The sequence below is a fragment of the Lycium ferocissimum genome, chromosome 4 (assembly GCF_029784015.1).
Source record: "Lycium ferocissimum isolate CSIRO_LF1 chromosome 4, AGI_CSIRO_Lferr_CH_V1, whole genome shotgun sequence".
Taxonomy (NCBI): Eukaryota; Viridiplantae; Streptophyta; class Magnoliopsida; order Solanales; family Solanaceae; genus Lycium; species Lycium ferocissimum.
Genome location: NC_081345.1, coordinates 33,001,362 through 33,027,311, shown reverse-complemented (window position 1 = coordinate 33,027,311; position 25,950 = coordinate 33,001,362). Strand labels below are relative to the sequence as shown.

General features: G+C 35.2%; 1 protein-coding gene and 1 pseudogene across 1 annotated transcript; one reads left to right on the top strand and one right to left on the bottom strand.

The window, feature by feature from the left end:
• Positions 1-6,461: 6,461 nt before the first annotated feature.
• On the bottom strand, positions 6,462-9,648 carry LOC132052385 (pentatricopeptide repeat-containing protein At5g61400-like). The gene has a single exon (XM_059443899.1). It carries the CDS (start codon positions 9,497-9,499, stop codon positions 7,490-7,492), a length of 2,010 nt encoding a protein of 669 aa, XP_059299882.1. The 5' UTR covers positions 9,500-9,648; the 3' UTR covers positions 6,462-7,489.
• Positions 9,649-10,421: 773 nt separating this feature from the next.
• LOC132053952 (two-component response regulator-like APRR1) lies at positions 10,422-25,734 on the top strand (annotated as a pseudogene).
• Positions 25,735-25,950: the final 216 nt, after the last annotated feature.

Genomic DNA, 25,950 nt, shown 5'->3' with positions numbered 1-25,950 from the left:
GTGAATGTGATTTTGGCCATGCACGCATCTATGACTTCGGGAGATGACTTTGCGAGTCTTCGATGATGGACATGACGAGGTCACATTTTTTGCTTCCTTCTCATCAACGGTACAACATGAAGCTTTTACATCACCAATGACGAATTTGGTGTGAAACCAACTCGGCAAGTATTCTCCCAATGTTATCGGCCGACGTGGTTCTTGGTAGTAACGCCCCTATATCTTCTCCTTCTTTGGGTGCTCAACTGGATTTTTTGTTTCGGGTTTACTCACCTTCTTTCCCTTAGTTTGTCGTTTCACTGAATCCTTTCGCGAACCTGTTTTGCGGCGCTTGCGACGAGTTACGAGAGTCCAACCCCCATCATCAAGATGAGCAATTTGGTCTTCGTCTTCTTCAGACGGTCCTCCTTCTACTGATACAACATCGCTCGGTGTAAGAAGAGAAAACATTTCATTCACATTAATTGGTTCGAAGTCTCCAAACTTAATCATTCCTGCCAGACACATGTTCGGGATGTCTTTCTCTCCATATCCTTCAACAAAGTTGCGCAGTCATGACTGGATCGAGCGAGCTAATTGTGACACCAACTTGGTTTGCATTTTCTTTCTCATCTTCAAGTGAAATCTTTCCTTCGCGGGCTAGCTCCATAACTTTATCCTTGAAGACAAAGCATTTCTCGATAGGGTGGCCGATCAACCGGTGGTACTTGCAATAATTCGGTTCATCAGTTCTCCCTGCTTCATTCGCCGCTTCATCTCGGGTAACTCAAAAAGTTTCAGCCCAAGAAGTTCATCAAAGATTGCGTAAACGTCTGAATCAAGGAATGGATAGTCCTTCTCTTGCATCTCCTTCAAAGTTAGTTTTCGATTTGCTCTATCCTCCAAAGAAGTTGTCTTTACGCTCTGCTTCTTGCTTACTTTAGTGGTGAACTTCACAGGCGCAACATTAACGTTCATGGATTCTTTGTTTTCGGTCTTGGAAAAATATCTCCCCACTTTCTTTACTTCTTGCTTATCTTTACCTTTGCGGGATTCGTAGACCGGCGGCGCTTCACTTCCGACTGATGCCATGCTTAACTCCATGTCATGAGCACGAGTGGCCAATTCTTCAAAAGTCTTAGGCTTTATGCCTTGCAAGATATAGGTGAGAACCCAGTGCATACCTTGAATGCACATCTCTATTCCCGAAGCTTCGCTAAGTCTATCTTTGCAGTTTAGACTTGCATGCCTCCATCGGTTGATGAAGTCAATAACTGGTTCTTCCTTTCGCTGGCGGGTGTTTGTAAGTTCCACCATGCTTACGGTGCGTCTTGTGCTATAGAAGCGGTTGAGAAACTCCTGCTCCATTTGCTCCCAACTATTAATGGAACCAGACTCTGTCCGTGTACCAATCAAAAGCATAACCTTTAAGGAAAGAACAAACTGTTTGGCAAGGTAATCACCATATGTTCCGGCGTTGTTGCATGTTTCAATGAAGTGTGCCACATGTTGCTTTGGATTTCCCTTGCCATCAAACCTTTCTGAAATTTTGGGGGTTGATAACCGTGCATCTTCAAGCTATCAATCCTCGCAGTGTACGGCTTCACATATGTAAGGGATGATTTTGCGGAAACATCATATTTATCCTTGATGGTCCCCATGATGAACTCTTTTATTTGATTGATTGGAATCATCCCTTCAGAGGAAACTTGGATTTCTGAAGCACGTTCCACCTGTTTTGCGGGAGATTCAATCCTTTCTTGTGCTTGAGGACGTTTTCCAGGGGCATGACTCGAATCCCCCTCCATCACACTATCAAACCTGTCTGTCAACTTGACGATTCGATTATCTTGATCTTGCACATATTTGGTCAAGTCTCCAATTGCCTTTGTCAAGCTCGCGAGTTGTTCTTCAACAGTTGAAGCATTCGTCATCATCGCATGCATCACCATCATAGAAGAAGAATAACACGGATTTTCGCGAACATAGGATGCGGACATGTTACATGGAGTAGATCCAGTGCTCAAGACATCATCGTCAGCTTTCCTGAAGGATTTCTTGGGCTTAGATAAACTAAGTTGGGCAAGAGCCCTCTCCACCATTTTGGCAACATTCTCCCCTTCTTCTATGGTGTTTGCGGAAGATCTCACGTCTTTTGAAGACGGACCAAAGACGACGACGATTCGGGCTGTGCTTGCGGAACTCGTTGCCCTAGCAATTTGGCTTGGTTCCTTGTGACAGGTCCGATGCTCCCCTCAGTAACATCTAGGATGTTTTCAACAGCAACGGAGAATTTGGATCCGGTAGTGTTTGCGGATGCGGATTTCGAGTTGACCTTCTTGGAAGCCATCTTAGTATTTTTTGAAGTTCGACTATTGGAGAGAAGAGATGAGAGGTAAAGATTGTCCCACTGGGCGTGCCAAATTTGTAACAACTAATCTTTCGTTCCTGAAAATAATAATCAAGACAAGAAAAATAGCGACAAAGAGTAATATTTAATTTCAAGAATTTGTGCGGGGGTTACAATCTTTATGAAACCTTAAATAAAAAGATGTAATCCTCTGATTCTTCTCCTCACGATACGGCCGTCAATCAAGGGCTTTGCTTGTTCTTGAATGGACAGATCACTTGTTGTTGATACTTTACTACGAATGCGGAGCCGAGCTTTAATCACAAACGTAGAGGTATGGAAACTTGCGGCTCACCACTTGGAGCGAAGACTTCTTAGTATGCGGAAGACTTGCATACCGAGAGCTTTTCTATCTTTTTTCTTCCTTTCTTTGGCTTTGTGAAGACCCCTATTTATAGTTGTAGGGGATGAGCTAGGGTTTGTATATGATTGGTTGAACCTTCTCATTTGAACACTTGGCGACATTTGGTTGGTTCTTCTATTGCCTTGGCATGCTGCGTCACTTATACACGTGGCATGATTTTATTGGTCCTTGACTTGACTTGGCGCGCCACGTCATTTGATACGTGGCATGGACCTTGGGCTAATAGAGTGGGCTCATCATGTGAAGTCCAACAAGATAGACTAGTCCAATTGAATTAGTCTTTCAATTTAATCCATAACAATTGGACTTAATCAATTAATCCGATTATATTAGCCCATAATATTTGTTTGGACCAATACATCTTGAATTTAGAATATGATCCAAATTATTTGTGGATTTAAGTTCGATTAAATTTTAGTGCCTACACTATGCTATCCCTGAACAATGAATTGTTATTGAGTTTTTTGTACTCGCTCCATTTCACATAGTTTGACTGGGTTGAAATTTTGGTGTTATAAATATATCATTATATTTGTGTTATTATAAACAATTATCATTAAGAATAAAATGAGAGATTAAAATTAAATATTTTCAAAAGAAACTGGTTAACAAGGAAATATTGTCATCTTTTTGGAATAGGGAATATATGTTTTGCTTGCTTTTTTACTAACAATTTATCTTATATCAATATTGCCAAAAGTAACCTCAAATCAGAGGTTTTATAATTGAAAAAAAATTACACGCCCGATTTCATCAATATATGACGATTGAGAAGTGATGGTAATGATCAAAACTTGTTGGTATATTGTTCTTTTACTGCTATACATTTCAACATTATGTTTTGGAATCTATAATGTTATTTTATTTTATGTAAACAACAGAAATATATATATATATATATATATATATATATATATATATATATATATATATATATATATATATATATATATTCACTTATAATTCATTCAGGAAAAAGACGCGTGTTTTAAATATAATCACATGAATACCCACTTTATCATAAAGAATACTCATGATTAGTCATTCATAGGTAGAATGCAGTATCAGAAACCAATACTAAAACGATTTTTTTTTTTTTAATTGTCTCGAAGGGGCTAACAAAATAATTAGTAACAAATTAAGCCCATGACTTCACTGTGATCTGCAGTATTCTATTGGACAATTTGCTAACCAATCATAAGGGCTCACGTCAAACAATTCTTCATATATTTAAATTATAAACGCTAAAGTATTAGTTGTAATAAAATATGTTATCAAACATTCTCACGTGTACTCAACTATAATTTATTATGTCGACCTTGACCTCATAAAAAAACCAATTAGTTTCATAATATAATGAATGATCCTTCCTGGATTTGACACGCAAATCCTAGACGTTAGCGAAAAGGATTTAACTCTTATAATGATAGAGTAAATATTTTAATTTTTACATTTTATTTAGTTTAACATAGTAGGAAGTTACTATTTTTATTAGCTTATTGAATATTAATTTTTATAATCTTAATTCATTAATAATTAAGTGACTTGATTGTGTAATTTTTACACCATTAGTGCATTGCATATTTCGCTAAATTTTAATTTGAAGGAAGTTTGTTGAATCGTTACAATGAAACTTTAAGTCTTTAACAAGATTGACATCGGGTTCACACAACTAGATTTTGACTTTATATAGTCATTTAGACCAATTATATAGGATTTTGTTTCCCTGAAAGTACCCACTTTACTATTTTAGAAATGGTTAATTACTCCCTCCGTCCCATATTATCTGGCCACATTACTAAAAATATATGTCTCAAATTACTTGTTCATTTACAAAACCGAGATAAAAATAATTAATTCTTTCCCATCTTACCTTTAGTATTAAATGTTCTTGAAAATAGTCAATATTGATTAAAATGTATTAATTAGAGAGAGATAGGGGTAAGGTAGTAAAATATATCTTTTATTTATGATTTTTTAAGGGGCGTGTAAAAGAAAAAGTGACCAAGTAATATGCGGAGGGAGTACGTATAGTACTAGAGTTGTATGTAAATAATGATTACATCAACTACGTCAAGAAACTTTAAAGTTAAAATAAATCCGGTTGATCGTAAAATTCAAACTAAATGATTTTTGACCTGTGCATGATGCACTACTAATTTTTTAAAGTAACACACAAAAAAAAAATTCTACCTAACACTGTTGACGGTTGGATTAGTTAATAGAAGATCAAAGAAAATCAATTAAAAATGAACTGGGTAACGCTTGTTTGTTGACGAAAAGAATATCATTTGTTTGATGCTTCAGTTACACTAATGATTCATTGATCAAATGGTCAGAATCTATCTCTTTAAATGGGCGAAATAAAACTTGTAATAAAAGTAAACCAATTCATTTTCAAGAGATTGTAATATATAACGATACTATTTTACTAAGACCATTGTGGGAATAGTGAAAGAAAGAGAAGAAGAGGTAGCGGGAGTGAAAAAATTATCGTAAAATTTTGTTGCTCGTTTCATCGTAGATCAATCTATAACTCGATACAATCACATGTCATATGTCATTGTTCAGTTTTTTGTTTTTTTTTGTTTTTTTTGTTTTATTTATTTATTAATGTATTAGATCATACTCAAAATTATGTATTGCTTATCATAGGGGTAGATACGTACATTCAAGTTCACTTTTTTAGGCGCTATGGACATTAAAAATCTTCATCAAAACAAATCCATTAATTTTACGGAAAAGTAACTAAATTACTCAGCTTTTAACTTTGAAATAGTTAATATCCATACCCTTCGTTATCTTTGGCAATTATATTGCTTCTTAGTTATCTTTTATCAATCGATTATCGCCTAACAACGCTTATGCACATCAAAGATCATCCAGTAGCTTCAAAATTATTTTTCCTCAAATAATTTTTACCCACTAAAATAATCCAACCCGACCCGATTTTTTTTTTTTGACCAAGGGGTAATGGGTTGGGTCCGATCGATTTGGCCGGAAAAAAAAAAAAAATCGGGTCGGATTGGGTTATTTTAGGGGGTAAAAAATTATTTGAGGGGAAAATAATTTGAAGAATTTTAAGAATGTAGCGTTCGCAGATGTTAGACAGATAATTGACCCTATAAAGATAATGCAAGAAGGCAGATATAATTGGCCCTAAAATATAACGCAGCAGATAGATGAACTATTTCCCAAAGTTCAGGGGTAATTTTGGCCCTTTCCCGTTAATTTTACTCCTTAAAAGTTTCTGTTCAGCTAATTGAATGTGTTATATACGCATGCGTTAACATTTGTATAATTCTTGGATTTTTTTCGTTGGTTTATGCATTTTTATTTGATAGTATTGCAAAGTTGAACTTCATTTCCTTTTGAAGTGTTTAATTAAACTTTTTAAAAACGTCATTTTCTTAACTCGTATAAAACCAGAAAATATTATTGCAACTAAAAAAGAAATAAAGAAAGACAGGTAACTAATGACTAAAAATGTAAAGTCATTTGCGTAGTGATCATAAATTTGATCAAAACTGCTTTCCTCTTTCCTTGGTTAATCATATGATGGTAAGTTGCAAGATTGGAGACGTAGCCAAATAAATTTCTTAAGATAAGGTATGGAGAAGTGAAAGCTTATTCTTTACACCTTTTGCATAATATCGTTTTTTTTCTTTTTTTCTTTTGTGGGACTCAGTATCTGTATACAATGTGAAATCAGGAGTTGTGGACTCAACTAATTTATTTCTCATAGCTATGATACTGACTGTTTGACTATTTGGAGCTCATAATAATCACAGTACACTCTACGAGCTAATTACAGTTGAACCAACTGAAAAATGCGACCTTAACTCAGCCCTGATGTACATGTTTACAAGGGAGTCCAGTGCATTATGCTCCCATTATGCGCGGGGTCTGAAGGTGAGGAAGACACTTTAAAGAGGAACTACAATGTATTCATGGGACAAAATAAATCCATAGAAGAGACAAGTTAACGACATAGGCTCGATCTTAGAACCATCTTTCTCAAAGAAGTGAATGAAAGTATCAAGCCATTTACATCCGTCCGCGCTTAGCTTCAAAATCAGCTTTAGCTGCACAGACTTGAACAAGAGTTATTAATTTTAACTTAACAATGCCTTGGCACTTTTTGCAGCTATGAAGTATCATCAAGATCTATGGTGTTCTCCTTGATTGTAAGACCAAACGTGATTTATGTTTGAACAAAATTCCCACCATATTGACTGTCACCAACTGGGGTTGTGCTGAAATACCAGTGATGCTAAAACAATTTAGGCCAGGAGGCCCGCGATTATGTGCCAGCAAGGAAATGAGATTCTGCATTTCCTACCTCTTAATGGTTGTGCATACCAGTTTATAGCATCAGCTTTCGGACAACTCTTTGAATGCCGGGTACTGCATGTTGATGTTTCTTTCGCTTGACGTTTAGACTATCAGTTTCTCCACAGTCATCCTGTGCCATAGCCTCAGCAGGATAGTGGCCACTGAAGGCTATGAAAGTTTGCATATTCCACAGTTCCAGCTACACTGCTAAGCCGAGGGGACACCTGAGCCTTTGTGATGCTCCAATCTAGAAGTTTGAGGTTGCTCCCCGCACTTTCCCCTAATTGCAATATTGATAGCCCCCCAGGGATACTCATCTAATCAACACGAATCAAAAGGCTAGGCGGTTCTCAGAAGATACTGAATTTTACAGACAAGGATGCCACTAGCATACTAGTTAGTTAAGTCAACAGGGCACTGCTATTTACGTGATCCTGGAGGCTTTGCATTAGAGATGCTTTGGAACAAACCACACCTAAATCTTTTAATTCCTCATAACACTTAGAAGTTGAGCTGAGATCAACCATATCTTGGTAGCCCTTGAGCAAGACATTACACATGCAAGGATTAGGCATAAAACCAGTCTTTAACATATCTGCCTTTAGCATCATGACACGAGTTATGCGCCTGGCCTCAAAATGACGTTGTATCATCATGGCATAAGTAGGTAAATCTGGATACAGACCATTACGTCGTAGATCCACGAAAAACTTATTAGCTTTGAAATACTGCCCATCTTTTAATAAACCGTGGATTAAGGCAGAATAAGTAACATTGTTAGGGAAAGAAAGAACACCATTACTGAAGTCTCCGTCGACTCCTGTAGATCTAGAACTGCTTATTTTCAAGAAAAACTTGATCGCATCACTAATCATTCCGTTCTTGAGAAATCCATCAACCAAACAAGTAAAAGTCAAAGTGTTAGGAGCAACTCCAGCCTCCATCATCTCCTTATGTAGCCTTAGAGCAGCTTTTGTGTTTCCTTTTTTGAAGTGACCATCAATCAAAGCTGTATAAGCAACCACATCGGGCTTCAGCCCTTTAATAACCATTTCAGTATAGACACCCACTGCCGCTTCTAGATTCCCTACCTTGCCAAAACCATCTATCAATATAGAGAAGGTGACTACATCGGGCTGGACACCCTTCTCTATCATCTGAGAACACAATGCCAAAGCCTTCTCCATATTTCTATCCTTGCAATACCTATCAATCAGCTGATTATAAATCACAGAGTTCACGACCACCCCTGTTGCGTCCATTTTCAGCAAAAACTTCTCTGCTTCCTCCACTTCCCCAAGAGTACAATGACCCTTTATCAGTGTACCATAAGTCACAACATCCGGAGAAATACCAAGCTTTTCCATCTCAGAATACATTTCCAGTGCGCTCGACATATCATATGAATTGCAACAGCCATCAATCAGACAATTATAGACAAACAAATTGGGGCCTACCCCAAACTTCACCATACATGCAAACAAGTTCCTTGCTGCTATCACTTCACCCACTTTGCAAAGCATGTCGATCAAGATCCCAAAAGTAACAACATTCGGAAGAATTCCATGATTCAGCATTTCTCGATATAATTGAAAACCTCTTCCCACATCGGCCTTCTTGCTATACCCATCCATTAGAGTATTATAAGTGAAAAGATTAGGCAAAACTCCAATCTCCCACATTTTCGCAAACATCTGTTCAGCTTCCTGTATCTTATTCACATTACAAAACCCGCGTATCAAAGTGGTGAATATCACAACATTTGGTTTTATTCCTTTTTCACCCATCTCATCATATAGCAATTTAGCTTTCAAAATCTCACCTTTCAGACAACAAGCATCAATCAATACTCCATATGTCACTACACTAGGACATAACCCAATAGAAACCATATTTCTATAAATATCCCACATGAATTCAATCTTTCCCATTTTAACAAACCCATCTAAAAGAGCATTACAAGCATGCAAAGATGGTAACTTTCCCATTTTTTGGTACACCAAATAAGCATCATCAACAAACCCCATTTCACATAAAGCAATAATCAACACCCCAAACACATTAGACCCACACCCAGATTCTATTTTCCCAAGAGCATTGAAAATTAAAGAACAAACCTTTCTTGGGTTGTTGTTTTTTCCAAGATTTTCAGTGAGGCATTTTATCAAACACCTGGCGTCAAGATACAATCTTGCTTTGGTTAAGTAATGAACAATGGCTGAGTGTAGTGTAAGATCCTTTTGGGGTGTTGAATTGAAGATATGCATTGCTTGGGTTGGGTTCTTGGCATTGAGAATTGCGGTGGTTAAGTTTGATGAAGTGGAAAATGGCCATGATATGATGGTTCTTGAAATTACTATGGATTTTTTGCTGAAAATGGTTTTTAAGTTTTGAGAGCAATACATTGACATGGCTGAAAAAGCTGGTGATTATCAGGGGCTTCCATATCTACATCTCCATTAGCTGTTTTGCTTTAGTTGTTATGTGCGTTTACTATTGACTTGAAAGATGAAACAAATCTTATTTGAACTTAGAAATGAAGAGCCGCTTGGATTATTAGCTGCTAGAACGTACTCCCCCCGTTCTAAAAAAATTGTTCCTGTTTTGACTAGATATAAAGTTTAAGAAATATTTTTTTTTTTTAAATGTGTGATTCAGAATAATCTTTAGATATTTATATGACTGTAAATCATATCATAAGTTAAATTGTTTCTAAATATAAAAGGGGATAATCTTTTTGGGACAGAAAGAGTAGTATTTTTTAGGTGTTGATTTTTTAAATAAGCAATTAGGTGTTTCAATAAAAATGTTGAAATTGAGTATGTTTAGATGATTGAAATATTTTTTAAATTATTATAAAAATATAAATTTAAAAATATTTTTACATAAAAAAGACGAGCTACGAATATAGTTGGTTTAGCTAAAAGTAAGTCTAATTTTGTTAAATTGCTTGATTTGATTGTTTTAATAATGAGACACATTTAAAAATCTAAATTCTTTTTATGCTTTAATAATGTGTTGATTGATCCTTCAAATATTATAGTAAATACTTTACTTAAACATAATGAATTTCTTAACTTTATATTTACTAATGTTATAACTAATGTCAAAAATTAGTTTTTACCATTCAAACCTCTAAAATCTTATCAAAAACAAATTGCTCCTCTAATATAAAAATATTTTTAAATCGATAATCAAATATAAATTGCTAAATTGTAAAAGCATATTTTCAAAAACATTTCTAATAAAAATGAAAATAAATAAATTTTACCAAGTTTTGATCCACCACACTATTATATAACCTCCCGATCAATCAAGGATCTTTTTGCTAGTATGGAGGGAGTCCAAGGGAAAAAAGAACTTACGGTTTCTCTTTAACCTAAAAGCTAGATCAAGAATTACTCTAGACAATAGAAGGACAAGACAACTCATTCTGCGAACCAAATATGGTATATCCTAACATGTTCATTTAAAGTGAGCTAAGTTCTCTCTTTCTTTATACCTGGACAAGCGATTCTTGCTTAATTTCATTTTATTAAAGGACAGAAAAGGTTTTGCTTCTACTTTTTTTTCTTCTTGCATTTAGTTGATAGTTAAATGGAGCAGTCTGGTCAGTGAAGATTCATATAGCCGGCCCTAACTTGCTTGGAATTGAGGCAGTTTTGTTTTCGTTGCATGTAGTTGATAGTGATGTGCTTATGAGATAACTGTTTCCGTTTTCGATTTTCATCTTATGAGTTTATGTGTGAGGCTGAATATGAAAAATGCAGTTTGCACATGGAAAATTCATTACATGTTTTTGCTAATTAAAATCTTCTAATTGTGTTACTTTTCTAAGTGTTTCTAATTTTGATCACCAAAGTTAAGCCTCAAAAGATAAGGTCCCCAACGCCAACAACATGAGTAGTAATAAGTGAATGAGTTGTCATGGAGAAGTTTGCTTCAGTCCATATAGTACCTGAACAGCAGTTGATTTTCTTTCATTGGTTTTGGAGTTGGCTAGGTGATCCAAAGATAAGTATTTGATTTTCGCCAGCACGTGAAGCTGATGCAAAATGATTGATAGATTGTGGGCTATCTTTTGCATTCTTTGTTCTTGCTTGGTGCCAAAAGAGGAATTTGTAAGAAAAGCTGACTAATCCCCCCCTTCCTACCATAAACAAACACACGTGATGATGTGATGCTTCCAAATGGTCCCCATTGCTTAAACCTTGTCTACAGTGAGAAGCTGGCCAAACTTTTTTCCATGGTGATTATAGCAACCATAATGACTAGAATATAAACTCAGTTCTTGCTGATCAGCAATATCTCAACTCGTTTGCTATTAGAGCTGCATATACTCAATGCCCTTAGAGAACCTTGGTCTTTGAGAAGCGAAGAGTATGATTGTATGAACGTCAGTGGCCAGGAGTATGAGTGTTCGTCTTCAGATTTGATCCCAGTAATATGGAATGCGAAGGGAAAGAGAAAACAGAAGGGATTCGGATTTAGTTTAGTTTGCTCCAATTGAAATTGCAGGTACACAAACCACAAATGGAATTAGCATAACCACCTTAGTCTTCTTTTCTGCTAATTAGAACTAAGCCTTTCATTCTTTCAAACAAACGCAGGACACGGGACAAACGTATATAGTACTATAAGTTAGGTTTACTTTAAAAATTTGGTAAACCAAACTTCCTGTTGGATATAGCTCGTGTATATAACAAACATAGATTTGGTAGAATATTGAGTGTCCTCGTTGCCAAACTATATTGTAATTAATTCTTCCAAACTATATAGTGCCAATGGACACGGGTGAGAGCATTATTCCAAGTGGAAATGGTAGCAACAGAGATTATCTGACGAGCAATGATCTGATGGATTTGAGCAATGTGAGGGTTCTCCTTTGTGACACTGATGCTGAGAGTTGTCGTCAAGTATTAGCCCTTCTTAAGAAATGTTGTTACCAGGGTAATATTTCTGCCAATACCTTATTCTATATGAGACTACCTTCAAACAACAAAAAGATGTTTTCCATGAAAAAATTGCTTCCTAATTATCATTGGCACCCTATACCTAATTAGACCTTATTATTGTGGTTTCTGGAAACACTTTCTAAATCACTTTGTTATAATTTCCATTTTGGGAAGTATTATAGTAGGTATGATACTCCTTAATTGCATAATATGTCTGTCGTTTCCCATCACGACAAGTTAAGTGGGATAATATTGAGACAGATAGTTACAATAGTAATTAGTCAAGTTGTTCATCACTGTGTAAGCCACTTTTCCTGTACTATGGAATGTCTGCAAAATTAATACACAATTGACCAAATTGATTCCCTAACGGCAGCAGAGAAATTTCCTATTTAAAGCTTAATCACACACACACACACACACCAAAAAAAAGGATTGCTGCTTCCATTAGGAAGACTTGTCATTAGGTAAGTGACATGATTCAACAGCAATTAGGCCAGCTATAACACTTGGAAAAATCTCATCCTTGAGATATAGAGAGTGCCTTTTCGTTACTGTCTTGAGAGGAAGATGTCATATAAATGCATGATTGTGAGTTCTTGAGTCAAGGACTATTCACTCTAATTGCTTAAAAAGAAGATTAATGCCTTATTTTAAATGTTCCACTAATGATCAAGAAATCTGGATTTATTTTTCTTCTTTCTTCTCTTTTACATTGAGATTTGTTCATCACCTGCTATTTTTGCTTCTTCCTGCACAGTTACCCCAGTGTATTCAGCAGCAGATGCGTTAGATGCACTTAATTCTCAGGGGCCATGTATAGATATCATACTTGCTGAAGCCTCCCTTCTTATTTCCAATGGCGCCAAAATTTTCAATTTCACCCAGTTGGACATTAATTTAAAACACATTCCTGTGATCAGTAAGCTCTTTTTCATTTTATTTTTCTACCTGAAGAAGTAGAAATCGCTTACTAGCATTTCATGAAGCCTAATGTATCTTTTCATTTTGTCTCTGATTCTGCTGTTAAAGTGATGTTGGATGAAGACAAGATCCCTCTTGTCTTGAAGGGTTTGACGCTTGGAGCAACAGATTATCTTGTCAAACCATTGAGCAGTAATGAGCTAATGAAGCTATCGACTCACATGAAGAGAAAAAGCTCACAGTTAGTATATTATTAATGAGATTGATCTCTTAGTGATGTGTAATATATTATTATTACTTAAGCATAATAAATCATTGTTTTTCAACTGCTGGAACACCAGTTCATGAAAATTAGTCCCACCAGCAAAAAAGCTTCCTCCGAAGTAGGATCTCCATGTGGTGGCTAATGATTCTTGATAATATGTCTCAGTTAGTAGATCAAATGTCTGTCGTTTCTGGTTATCTTTACTATTTTTGTTGTCCATACTTTTCTTTTTTTCCGATATTTTCATCACAGCCTTTTTTACTCTTGTATTTTTCAAACTTGTATTGAAAAACGCTTTTCTTGAGCCGAGGGTCTATCGAAACAGCCTCTACCCCACAAAGGTAGGGGTAAAGTCTGCGTACACTCTAACCTCCGCAGACCCCACTTGTGGGATCACACTGGGTATGTTGTTGTTGTATTAGTTTCTCAATATCTTCCAGATATGGTTGACTCTAAAGGACAGTGCTTGTTGCTTCTTATTAATGCTTATTCTTTCTTGCTCTGAGTTTGTAAGTTGAAGATAACAGAAAAAGATGTGGATGGTGTCAACTGGGAATGGAGATAAGAAAAAAGGTGTTATAACCAATGATTTTTGAACTTTTCTAAAATATTGTTGGGTGTGTGTCAAATCCTCCAAAAGCTATGTACTTTTGGAGGATCTAGCACGGGTGTGGCAACATTTGGTTATATCACACATGAAAAACGACATGCACAGTGATGATTCATATAGTTGACTCCAGCCTGTTTGGGATTAAGAACTGTTATTGTTGAAATGATACTTTATTGATTGAGGTAAAATAGCTTATCCCAACATTATCAAGGTAAACTGGGAAGATATGAGAGGAAAGATACAGCTCATATATTTGACACTATGCACAAAACAGAAAAAACAAAAAGTTGTGATGGCCTTTCTTGGTTGGCCATCTTTTCCAACTTAGACTTTGAAAATAACTCTTGGTTCAGTTATGTCTATCCAAGTTGAGAAAAGAAACTAATCTTTTCCAGGAATGATAAATGACATAAGTAGAAATATTTTCCTCAATAAGTAGTTTAAGGCACATGACACTTGACAAGACACACTCTATCCATACAAGAGGAGCTGTCCTTGTTCTCTTTTTTATACCCTTTCCTCTGTTTCTATTAGTGGAAATTCAAATCTTATTTATCACCTTAATTATTATATTAATGAGTAACTCTTAAATTGTCCCCAAAATAATATCCACGTAAGGTAGTCAGTAAGAAAGCCTAACATGCCAACACTGCAAGAATAGAAATGGAAGATATAGTAGGTCTGAATTGTGACTTAGTGACTATTGAGTTGTCCTCGATAACGTTTCACTAAGCACCAGTAGTTTTAATTTCTTTGGCAAAACATTGCAACTTATCAGTAATTTTTGTTGGTTGGCAAAGCGTGGCAACTTTTTGTTTCATCTATAATGAAGCGAAGCCTTCAACTTTTAATATATTGGATGAGAATTAACACATACATGCATGATGCTAAAAGTATAGGAAATTAGAAATGCCTAGAGTTAATATGGTCAAAGCTTTACCAGAAACTAGTCTTGTGATTTGCCATCTCTGAATAATCGCATGTATAAACGATAAGTTATATTCTATAACTATACTTCTGGAACGTTATATAACATCTTACTGTTTGTTCAGTAGGCATTAGGTAGCACAAGTTTAATGAGAACTACAGTTGACAAAAAGATTTTAATTCCATTTCTTGCTACTTAGTTCCACAAATTTGTAATAAACAATAAACTATAACTGTAATCTATAGATAAATCTTTTATATCGACAAAAGTATATCCTTGAGTTTTGACTCTTTTGAGTATTGCTCTGTTTACTCAAAACTTAAATTCGAGTTGTGGAAACCTCTAATTGTCTCCGTCAAATAAATTTAAACATTTTAAAATTTTCATTTTAATACAATCAACAACTTCATATATTGTCTAGAAAAGTAAACCAAGGATAAAATCATTGCAACAAGACAACAAGACGAGAAGAGAAGATATTTAGCTAAAAAGAAACATATCGTTGACGTGAGACACTTGGAAAAAAATTATCCAACCACTTAACCGATCTCCTTAGAATTCAATAATTATCATTTACACATCATATCATATAATATTAAAATTGGGAAGCCCGTTAGTTGAAAGTTAGATTACGATAATATCCTTTAAATATTGAATGACCAATCTGCCCTCACTTAAGCACCATTAATGTATGAAACATGAATTAATTAAATTCAACAAGCTAAGTGATTTCAGAAAATAGACTACATCAGCCGAATAGTTGTGCGGTAAGTGATTGAGGAGTTATTGTAGTAAATGTGGGTAATGAAGCTATCAAAGACATTCACCTTCAGTTTTAAATAAATAAGTTCAATTACACTAAATGGGAAACAACGGTAAGAACTCTTACGTCTTCCACTATTATTGACTTTTAATTCTTACCCTTGTAGATTCCACCACTAAAACTTCCAATCTTTTCACATGCTTTTCTGTTTATAAAATCTTATATACAAGTAAATGTAAAGAACTCATTTCTTCAACGTTACTATTACCCCCCCCCCCCCCCCCCCACCACCACACTTTCATTTCACTAGAACTTTAATTGTTTGGTTCTTTTTCCTTTCCTCTTTAAATCTCTATTTAAAGTTTTTAATTTGTCAAGAAACTAATAAAGTTTCAGAAGAATTTTAAGGGTCAACCCAATCTTCTTGATAGTTATATTATATAAGGAGACTTTTCATTCAGTAACCATAGCAATAGAAAGACAACTTTTAACATAATTCATTGAAGGTATGATAGTCAACTTTCTTTCTAATTTATTTTTTGACGTCTTCTTCATGAAATGCTTTCAATGGTGCTTTTGTGTCTTAGCTGTCAAACTGATTTTGTATTGAATGTCTTTTTCCTCGCTACTAATAGTGATATCTTTGTTCTTGGTTCTCCAAATATGTGTGTTTGAGTGATACATTAGTTCATTTTATGTTACTAGCAGTTATTTTATAGAATTTTTCTTAAATTGACATAGAATTTGAAACCAATGTGTTAGCTTCTTACTTGATGATCTTCACGTTGATATTAGATTGAATTCTTTGGATGAATTCCTTGCTCAATTATTCTTCATTTATTTATTTTTGGTGTTTCTTCGCTCTCATTTTTCCGATCTAGGTACTATTGTTGAGTGTCGATACAGATATTGGAAAGACCAAATGGATGGACTTATATATATATATAAAGGAGGACCAACACTACATTAACCAAGTTGTACATAGACCATTCCATGTTGTATCCTATTTCACTGGTGAAGGACACGTTAGATTGTACTATAAATTTTGCCAATTTCATTAATGATGAATGGACACACGTTTGTACAAAAAGAGTCAATTTTAATTCTCCGACACATATTTATTTCCTCCGTGCACTTTTATTTATTCACTTTTGACTTTCACGTTCTTTAATATTTAATAAATGAAGTACTCCCTCCGTCCGATATTACTTGGTTTTAAGAATTAATAAATAAAGTACTCCTTTCGTTCCATATTACTTGGCCACATTACTATACTCGACTTTCATGTTCTTTAAGAATTAATAAATGAAGTACTCCCTTCGTCCCATATTACTGGGCCACATCACTAAAAATATAAGTCTATTTTTCTATTCTATATTTTTCTTATATATAATAAACGCCCAAGGTGGACAAACACAGCAACAATAAGTTGTACAAAAAGCAACTGAATTAAGAAGTTGAACATTAATTCTACCTCTTGTGTATTTACTTTTTTAAGTCCCCACAGGTCTGCAGTGTCTTAATTTTCCTTTCATTTCCTTTATTTGGCTTATACTCCCTCTGTCCCAATTTAAGTGTCTACATTTGACCAGACACGGAGTTTAAGAAATACAGATAGACTTTTAAATCTTCTAGTTCTAAATTAAAAATGTGAATAATATAATAAAATATCCTTTGAATTTTGTGATTATAAACTTGACATGTAAGATATTTGAATTGTCAACTTACTAAATATAAAAAGAGGCAGGCATAACTAAAATAAGAACATTTTTTTTTATTTCTTATATATATTATATCTATATATATTGTATTATATCAATAAGTGAGAAAAGTTAACTTGTGTACAGCCACAAACTATAATATGGTTGAAGGAGAAAAAAGTACTATAAAAGCTTTTTGCCTAAAGTTCAACTTTCACGAATCTGAATATGAAGGATATTCTTTCGTATTTAGCCAAAAATAACTTTCATGGGACACAAGTGCAACGCACGTGTCCAGGTACTAGTTAAATAAAATAAGTATAGCAACAATAAAAGCTCATTAATTGACCAAAAATATTGCTCCCCCTCTCTCTCTATATATAGCCTTTATATTTAGTTCAACGTAAATGATTTTTTGCATGATATAGAAGATATTATTATTTTTTAATTTATCCTTATTTAAATAAGTGAGTTCTTACCTAACCAAGAAACCATATTAAGTAGGTACTAATTATTAAAGATAATAATTTAGTGAGAATACCTCATACTACTTTGTAAGGGTGATTAAATTACTTAATTGGCGTGCCAAAAGTAAAAATATCATATATTATATGGACAAGAGGGAGCATGTATATAGAGCACTTTGCTTAGTTTTATGCATCAATAATATTTACACAAATTAGATATGCTAAAAATGATAATTAATCGACTATCATAGATTAAACGTGTAATATTGTTTTTATACTTTCTATATTACTTAAAATCAATTCAAATTAAACATAAGTAATAAATGTACCAACCGTACATTGCTAATGCGCATGATCAGTGAAGCAGGAAGTAATACTAATGGAAGCTCTCCAATAATAGTTTTGGGAGAGCAAGGTTTATACTATTATAATTCTTATTGTTATTTATTTCTAATAAATATTTTGGGCGGTGATTATGGAGAAGAATGAGATTTTGAAGACAGGGGAGGGGTTTATTGATAGGAGTAAAGTTCGGATTTTGCTGTGTGATAATGATGCCAAGAGCTCTAAGGAAGTTTTTACGCTCTTGTGTAAATGTTCTTATCAAGGTAATATCCAATCTTTGGATTAATTCGCTTTTGGTGTTTTTAGTTTCTGAATTTTGTTTTATTTAATAAAAAACTGATATTTGGCTTTCTTGTTATACCATTTGTTATTTTGTGTGCTTTTTGTGTTTCCAATATTGTTAATTGATTTGATGTAATCTGACACTAAGTAATACCCCCTCCATCTCAAAAAATTTGTTTTACTTTCCTTATCAGTTTGTCCTAAAAAGACTGGCACGTTTCTATAGTTAGAAACAATTTAACTTTATAAGATAATTTGCAGGGACAGAAATATCTACGGCTTATTTTGGACCGCACATTTCAAAAGCCTTCCTTATTTCCTAATTTCCCTATCAAGTCAAACTAAAACAATCTTTTTGGGACAAAGGAAATACTATGTGCTTTCTGTAATTGTAATCTAACTCATGCTTACAACAACAACAACTACTACGTCTCAATCCCAAACAAATGGGATCGGCTATATGAATCCCACTTCTTTCGCTTGAACTCATTTCATATCATCATCGCACTAAACAAAATAAAAGTAAAATATAAGTTAATTATATCCTTATCATATTTAATCAAACTCATGCTTATAGAAGTAAATACTGAATCATTTACTTGAGTTCTAAAATTGTCAGCTTCGACTTTCTGTTGCATCTTTTGACTTTGTTACTTCGTATTTATTTGTTTTGACAATTCGCGGTAAGCATCTTAGGAACTCTTCAGAGTATGACTGGTTTGAATTGAATTTAAGTTTAGTCACTCTTGTTTTCTGATGTTAGGTCAATCTTCAGTTGCTTACCACACGGTAAACTCAATTTGTCAATGATCTTACGTCTAAATGTGATGATTGTTGTTATAAAATAATATATTAATACCTGCAATCTAAGTTACTCGGACTCGGGTGCAGGTGTCCGATACGGGTGCAGATCTAGATGTCGGATCCTTGATGATCTAATTTTTAAGATTCGGAGATACGGATCTAGTTATGGATACGGGTGCGGGGATTCGGCTAAAAAAATTCAAATATCTAAAAATAGAGTTATAAAACCTAAATTGTGGAATATTATGTGAAAAACTTGAGGAAAAAATATTGATCAAGAGGAGAATCCCCAAAGGAGATAAAAGGAAATAGAGTCACATAGAAATTTTTATATACGAGGTTATTCCATTTTCTTTAATTTCACCTTAACTTTAGTTTTGATTAAAGAAATCATTGAATCTGTACAGAATTTCTACGTCGATTTTGGTCAAAGTATCCAAAATCGGTTGACCAGATCGGGTACGGATCCCACACCCACACCATATCCATGTCGCATCGACACGGGTGCGGCACCGAAAGTGAAGAGTCCAGGTAACATAGCCTGCAATCTACAGGTGGGGACACACTGCTTTTTTCCTCTAGATAAACTGAAAGATAAATTTGTTTCTGACCTTTGATAAATTCAGTTGGTTCATATTTCATTGCTAGTTCTACATTCTTATATTAGGGTTAGCTGGTGAGAAATTTCTTCATTCAAAAATGACATGTTCTAGAGTATTTGTGGATAAAACTCAGAGACTTCTAATAGAAATTGCAGTAACTTGCAATTCTGATATCCCAAAATTGGACGGTACATTTTATTTTTAGTAGCAGCACCAGTTGCTCCTTGAGATCCAAAACCTACTAGTGAGAAGTTATGTTTTGTAGCTACAGATAATTCTTTTTACAAAGATTTGTAGCTACAGATAATAAATGCACCTTTATATAAATAGCGGTAACTTGCAGTTCTATTGTCCCAATACTTGGATAGTAAATTCTATTTTGAGAAGAAAGCACCAAGTGCTCCTTATTCCAAAATGTATTAGTGACAGATAATGTTCTGTAGCTGCAGATAACAAATGTTCTTTGTCAAAGCTTCTTCTTGATTAAACACTGATGAACTAACATGTGTTTCTTGTGCATTTATTGTCTGTAGTTATCTATGTTTTCTGTCTAATGCTACTCCTGTATAGACTGCGGTTGTGGTTCCATCTGAGCATCAGCCTGATGCACCAGAAACTGATGATCGAAGGACAGGTCAGTGGTTCACATAATTTTGAAACACTTAGTGGAATCTAAATCTACTTGTTGATAGTTGATGAAAATGAGAACAATCTTCATTTAGAAAACAAATGATTAAGTAAATCATTTTCACTGCACAAGACATTATTGCATTTGGATAGTCTAATCTTATCTTACGTTACGTGATGTTTGCTCAATCCTATAAGATAGAGAATGCAACTATGTATTTGAAGGTGCAGCTATTAGTTGTCAAGTTGTTATATGGCTCAAACCCTTTTCAGCAATGTCACCCCCACCATGCAAAAATAAAATAAAATAATAATAATAATAATAATAAATAATGCAAAATTAGCTTGTGGGAAATGGTGGTGGCTGTGATTTTTCTTTCCCTTTGTGGTTGACTTTTATCCAAGTTTCTAGGTACTTGAGTATTTTCCCTTGCCTTGAACTAATGTTTATACAATTTAGCAGTTACAAGGCATGCCTAAGAAAGATCAGTGCAAATTAGAAAACAGAAGTAAGCTTTATGTAGAATGTAGATTTGACATATATACAGGCAAAATTAATAAGTTCTCGCTATACTGCTATGCCAAAAGTCTGAGGAATATATAAGAGTTGTTGTACTCCATGTGAAGCCTTTTAGAGCAGTTGTTAAGTTCATGTTAACTGATGTAGAAATGCATGTACATAGTGTTGTATTGTAAGCAACTTGATGGTAGTCACTCTGTTCCGTGCGTTCTGGTTTTGTTGGATTATAATCACGTGAGACTAAATTTCTGTGTCAGTTAATTTAACAGGTTCTAAATTGATTACTAGGTGATATGCCTTGCTTTACATGCTTAGAGAAACTGAATACTTTCTGAGAGATGAAACTTTTCTACATCTTGAGAAGAGTTTCAACTTAGTCATACGCTTATGTTAACAGGCGATATTTCACCATTTCCTAAGAAAAGTGAGCTGAAGATAGGCCAGTCTTCCGCCTTCTTTACCTATATCAAGTCAAGCATGCTGAAAAGCAATGGCCATAGCGCGACCTCTATCCATGAAACTGTGCCTCAGAAATTAGGGATTGAAGAGAAGACTTCATTGGGTCGCCATGTACACATTGATACTAAAATACAAGTCACTGGAGATGTAGTAGAAAGTCATTTGCAAGGTGATGGCCATCCAAGCAGTAACAATATTCCAAAGTCTTTTTCTATTGAAAGGTCATGTACTCCCCCTTTATCACAGGAATTTCCACATTACTGGAACTCAAAAATGGAGGAATTCTCTCAGGTGCATATGCATCTCCAAAATGATGCTCAGCATGATGTTTCCAGTGTTCATGCACAAATTTGTTATCCCTATTATATTCCCGGAATAATGAATCATGTCATGATGCCGTCAACTTAAATTTATCAAAAGAGCATCCAACATCTCCATAATCATGCTAATTTAGCTTTATTTCCTTAATACAATCATATGCCACAATATACTCATATGCACGGGATGTCATCATACCCTGTCTACCCGATGGGTATCTGCTTACAACCAGGTCAATTGCCAACACCACATATATGGAATTCAGTTGGGAGCTCATCTTCTGCTAAAATCAAGGTGAGCAAAGTTGATCATAGAGAGACAACTTTGATGAAGTTCCGGCAGAAGAGAAAGGAAAGATGTTTAGACAAGAAGAGTATGTTAACCGGAAACAACTGGCAGAGCGTAGACCACATTTGAGGGGTCAGTTTTTAAGGAAGGTCAATGGTGTGAATGTAGATCTCAATGGGTAGCCTGCTTCAGCAGATGATGACGATGTTGAAGAAGAGAAAGAGGATGAGGAAGAACAAATGGAAAATCTGGATTCTTCACGAGGATGATCTTTGAATATTCCTAAGTTGATTGCTACTTTGAGATAGTTCTCAATTGTGTCATCAGAATTCCCTGGGGTAGAGACGTATTGTAGCCCATGGATGAATACAGAATTATGCCTAGATCTACATGCACACAAATGACACAAGATTTTCTTCAGCTTCCAATCAAATGCGTCCTTGGTCTACATGCACAATCAGGTGTACGAGGAGATTGAAATTTATTCCTGCTCCCGACCCCTATCAGTCCTGTGCTTTAGAGCTTAAATGAAGATTCTTGAGAAGCAGCCTGGATATGAGATCTTAATGGGTGGCGCGTGCTATGGTTTTCCCATGTGATGTCACTGGAAGTAATAGTTATTAGATCCGTGTCGGAATGAGGAAGTAGATGTCACAACCCAAACTGGAGGGCCATGACGGGCACCTGACCGTACTAGTTAAGCACCATCTGACATGCATCTGTGACATCAACATAAACATAGGTGGGCCAATAGGGCCATAATATGATACTCAATAGACTCATAAGGAAAACGTGTATGTATTAAATAGTCTGAAAGATTGATCTATATAGATATGCTGAACATACTATATGAGCTAACAAGGCTGTCATGATCATCTGTGTGGCAATATATGAAACACAAGGATTGAACATTATCTGACTGTACATAACTGTCTACAAGCCTCTACTGGAAAACATAACATAACGTGGTGGGGCCCTATATATAGATATAATCATGCTGACCCCTGGAGTCTCCGAAGCAAATGGAGTGCAACAATCTTAACCGGCTGAGTCGACATCTACTAGATGGATCACCAACCTATATCTCGGGACCGCCGGGCGTGAACGCACCGCTCAAACAATAGGGAGTCGATACGAATAATGTCACGGGAGTACGTAAGGCATGGAAACAACATATACATAAGAACCATGAAAAGAATCTGAGAAATGAAAGTCAATAGGTATATCTGAATGTATCTGCATGACTGTATAACTGGAAGTGTCTACATAACTGAAAGTGCTTCTGAGGGCGTATGATATGCATGCTTTCTTTCAAAAATTATATACATATATAATATAACTGTTAGTGCTGAGAAACGTACAACCCGATCCATAAATGTTAGTGCTGTGGAACGTACAACCCGATCCATATATCATATCATCCCGCATCCAGGGTATCATCATAATCATCATATACCAGCTGATCAGGCGGTGATGCGTATATAACGCCTATCCCTTTCCCCATACCCCATATACATCTAATAGACGCGTATATAACGCCTTCTGGTCATGGGTCAATGTTCATGTGTATAAATAAATGCAACGCATAAATAAAATGAATAACTAGAACTCTCGAAGTGACATAAAGTCGTGCTACCTCCGATAACCACCTTTGAGATAATATCATCAATATACGTAATCCCATGGCCAGTGAACAGAAGGAATAATCATAAAAGAGGTACAGGAACATCAAAGATTAGAGTACTCCTAATGCTTCTAAGAGTAAAGTAATATGGAAGTCTGTTCATACGTTCATTCGTTCATATCATAAGGATCATGCCAAAATGAAAGAAAGGATAGCCTTAACATACCTGGATAATCTCTTCTCAATCCACAACCAAGCTTAACATAATCCTCGTCGTCTCTGATAAGTGAAATGATATCGTCGTCAACATATAAGGTCATGACTATCGTATTTCGCTAATCTTATAACCTACGGAAAAAACGGGGGCATTTCCCCTTTTTATACTACATCCCAAAAGACACTAAGGTCGTCAACATGACCAACAACAAAAACAACAACCAACAATAGCAACAAATACAATATAATCCAATATAAACCTCTTCGATTACTTTAAGAATCATATCGAGCGGCAAGCTCGTTTAACGAACAACAAAGCGCAATTCGAACCCTATTCTTCTTTCATAATTCAGTTCACACCCTTCATAACACTATACTTATGTTTACCATATCCTTTTCCACCCAAAACATCATAAAGATAATCTCTAAACAGTCCATATATTTTAATTCTTCAACCTTCACTTCCGAGTCCTAGTTTTACATGTTTTCCTTTTTCACTTCCTTCAATTAAAACACGAATAATCTTAACAGCAACAGCCACAATATAGTCAGGTTATATTCCATCATTTCCAGCAATTAGAAACCATATTTACATCTTCAAAACAGTCCAACAACACGACAATAAGTTACTAGCATTTCACGACGAGCGACAAGCCATGATTGGAACACATTTAACCCGCATTACCTTTTGTAAGTTCCTTTATTAATTAATAATATTCTCAACATGATAATGAAATCATTTATTACAAATTCCAGCCTTATACCATAGGATTATAACAAGAAAACTTGACATGAAAATCAACTACTTCCGAATAGCAATTCTATTCATAAGTTCAAGCTTTTCTCGTCAATTCACCTCATTCAACATCAAAATAATCATAAGTGCAACCAAAAAACAATATATACTCACCTTATATAGTAGCCCCAAATTGAATCCCAAGATTCCCTTAGCTTATATTCACCTTCAACAACAACCCAATACAATAAAAATGATTTCCTTTCACTTAGGCTAACTTTCAAGGTGTAACTTGCATCAAATCTTTGTGTTTGGCTCTTAAATCCATGGGAATTGATTATAGAGGGTTTGGGAGAGTTTATAGGGAGTTTAGGGGTGAGCAAGGGGTAGAAAATAATGCAAAAAAATAAAAAATCACATTTCTGGTTCTAATATTTTTGATTTTTTACTGTTCAACCCGCGTCACTGTTCACATGCATTACTGTTCATCCAGTGGAATTATTTCAGGGACTCGATTTTTCCATCGTTTTTCATAGATGGCCTCATTCCCGAGCTTACATTAATCAACTTACGATATGAACGACGCAAAAAAATTTCGAGGTGTAATAGTAGAGACACAATGCACTTTTACAGTGCAAAAGGAGATCACTATGACATTCCTTGTGGGAAGTTTCATGAAGTTCACCGTAAATTGATGATACGGCATGTAACTGATTGATCAGATCGTCAGCTTTGAGATCTCCCTGAAACTTGGTTGTAATGATTAATGCCTATTGAAGTTGTAATTATTAATGATTTGCCCCCAGGAGTTTAGCTCAATTGGCAAAGGTTAAGTGACTTTTATCTTAGATCACAAGTTCAAGCGCTACGCCAAGCCAACTAAGTCCAGTATAAAGTGCAGAAGGGTATAGATGTGGGTCCATATTCCTTAGTTTCGAAGGCTGCGATTGACCCAAATGTTGGCTCCAAATGGATTTGTCGGTCATAAAGAAAAAAGAAAGATAAATGCCTCTTTCATCCCATAATGCAGCACGTTATTCAGCAGTTGGCTTGAGTTCCTATTTTGAATGTTAAATGGAAGCAGTTGGGAACCTATTTTAGCCATAAAATGCAAGACATGGGATGGGAGCTCTCTCTGTCATAATTTGACATAAAAAAATGTCATTGGGATAAATGGTTCTCTAAAACTGTTTTGGAATTGACTTTACCTAGTTCTTCCGTTGATAGTGTCATCTTCTTAGGAAAACGCAAGAAAGTTTGTTAGTCTTGTGTAAATTGTATCAGCCGTCCAAGAAAATATGCATCAACGTGATTGGAAGACGCTGCTTATATTATACCCCTGAGGTATGACCCTTCTCCGAATCATGTATGAACAAGGGATGCTTCGTGCACCCAACTACAGTTAAATAGTAGTTAAAAATGATCTCCT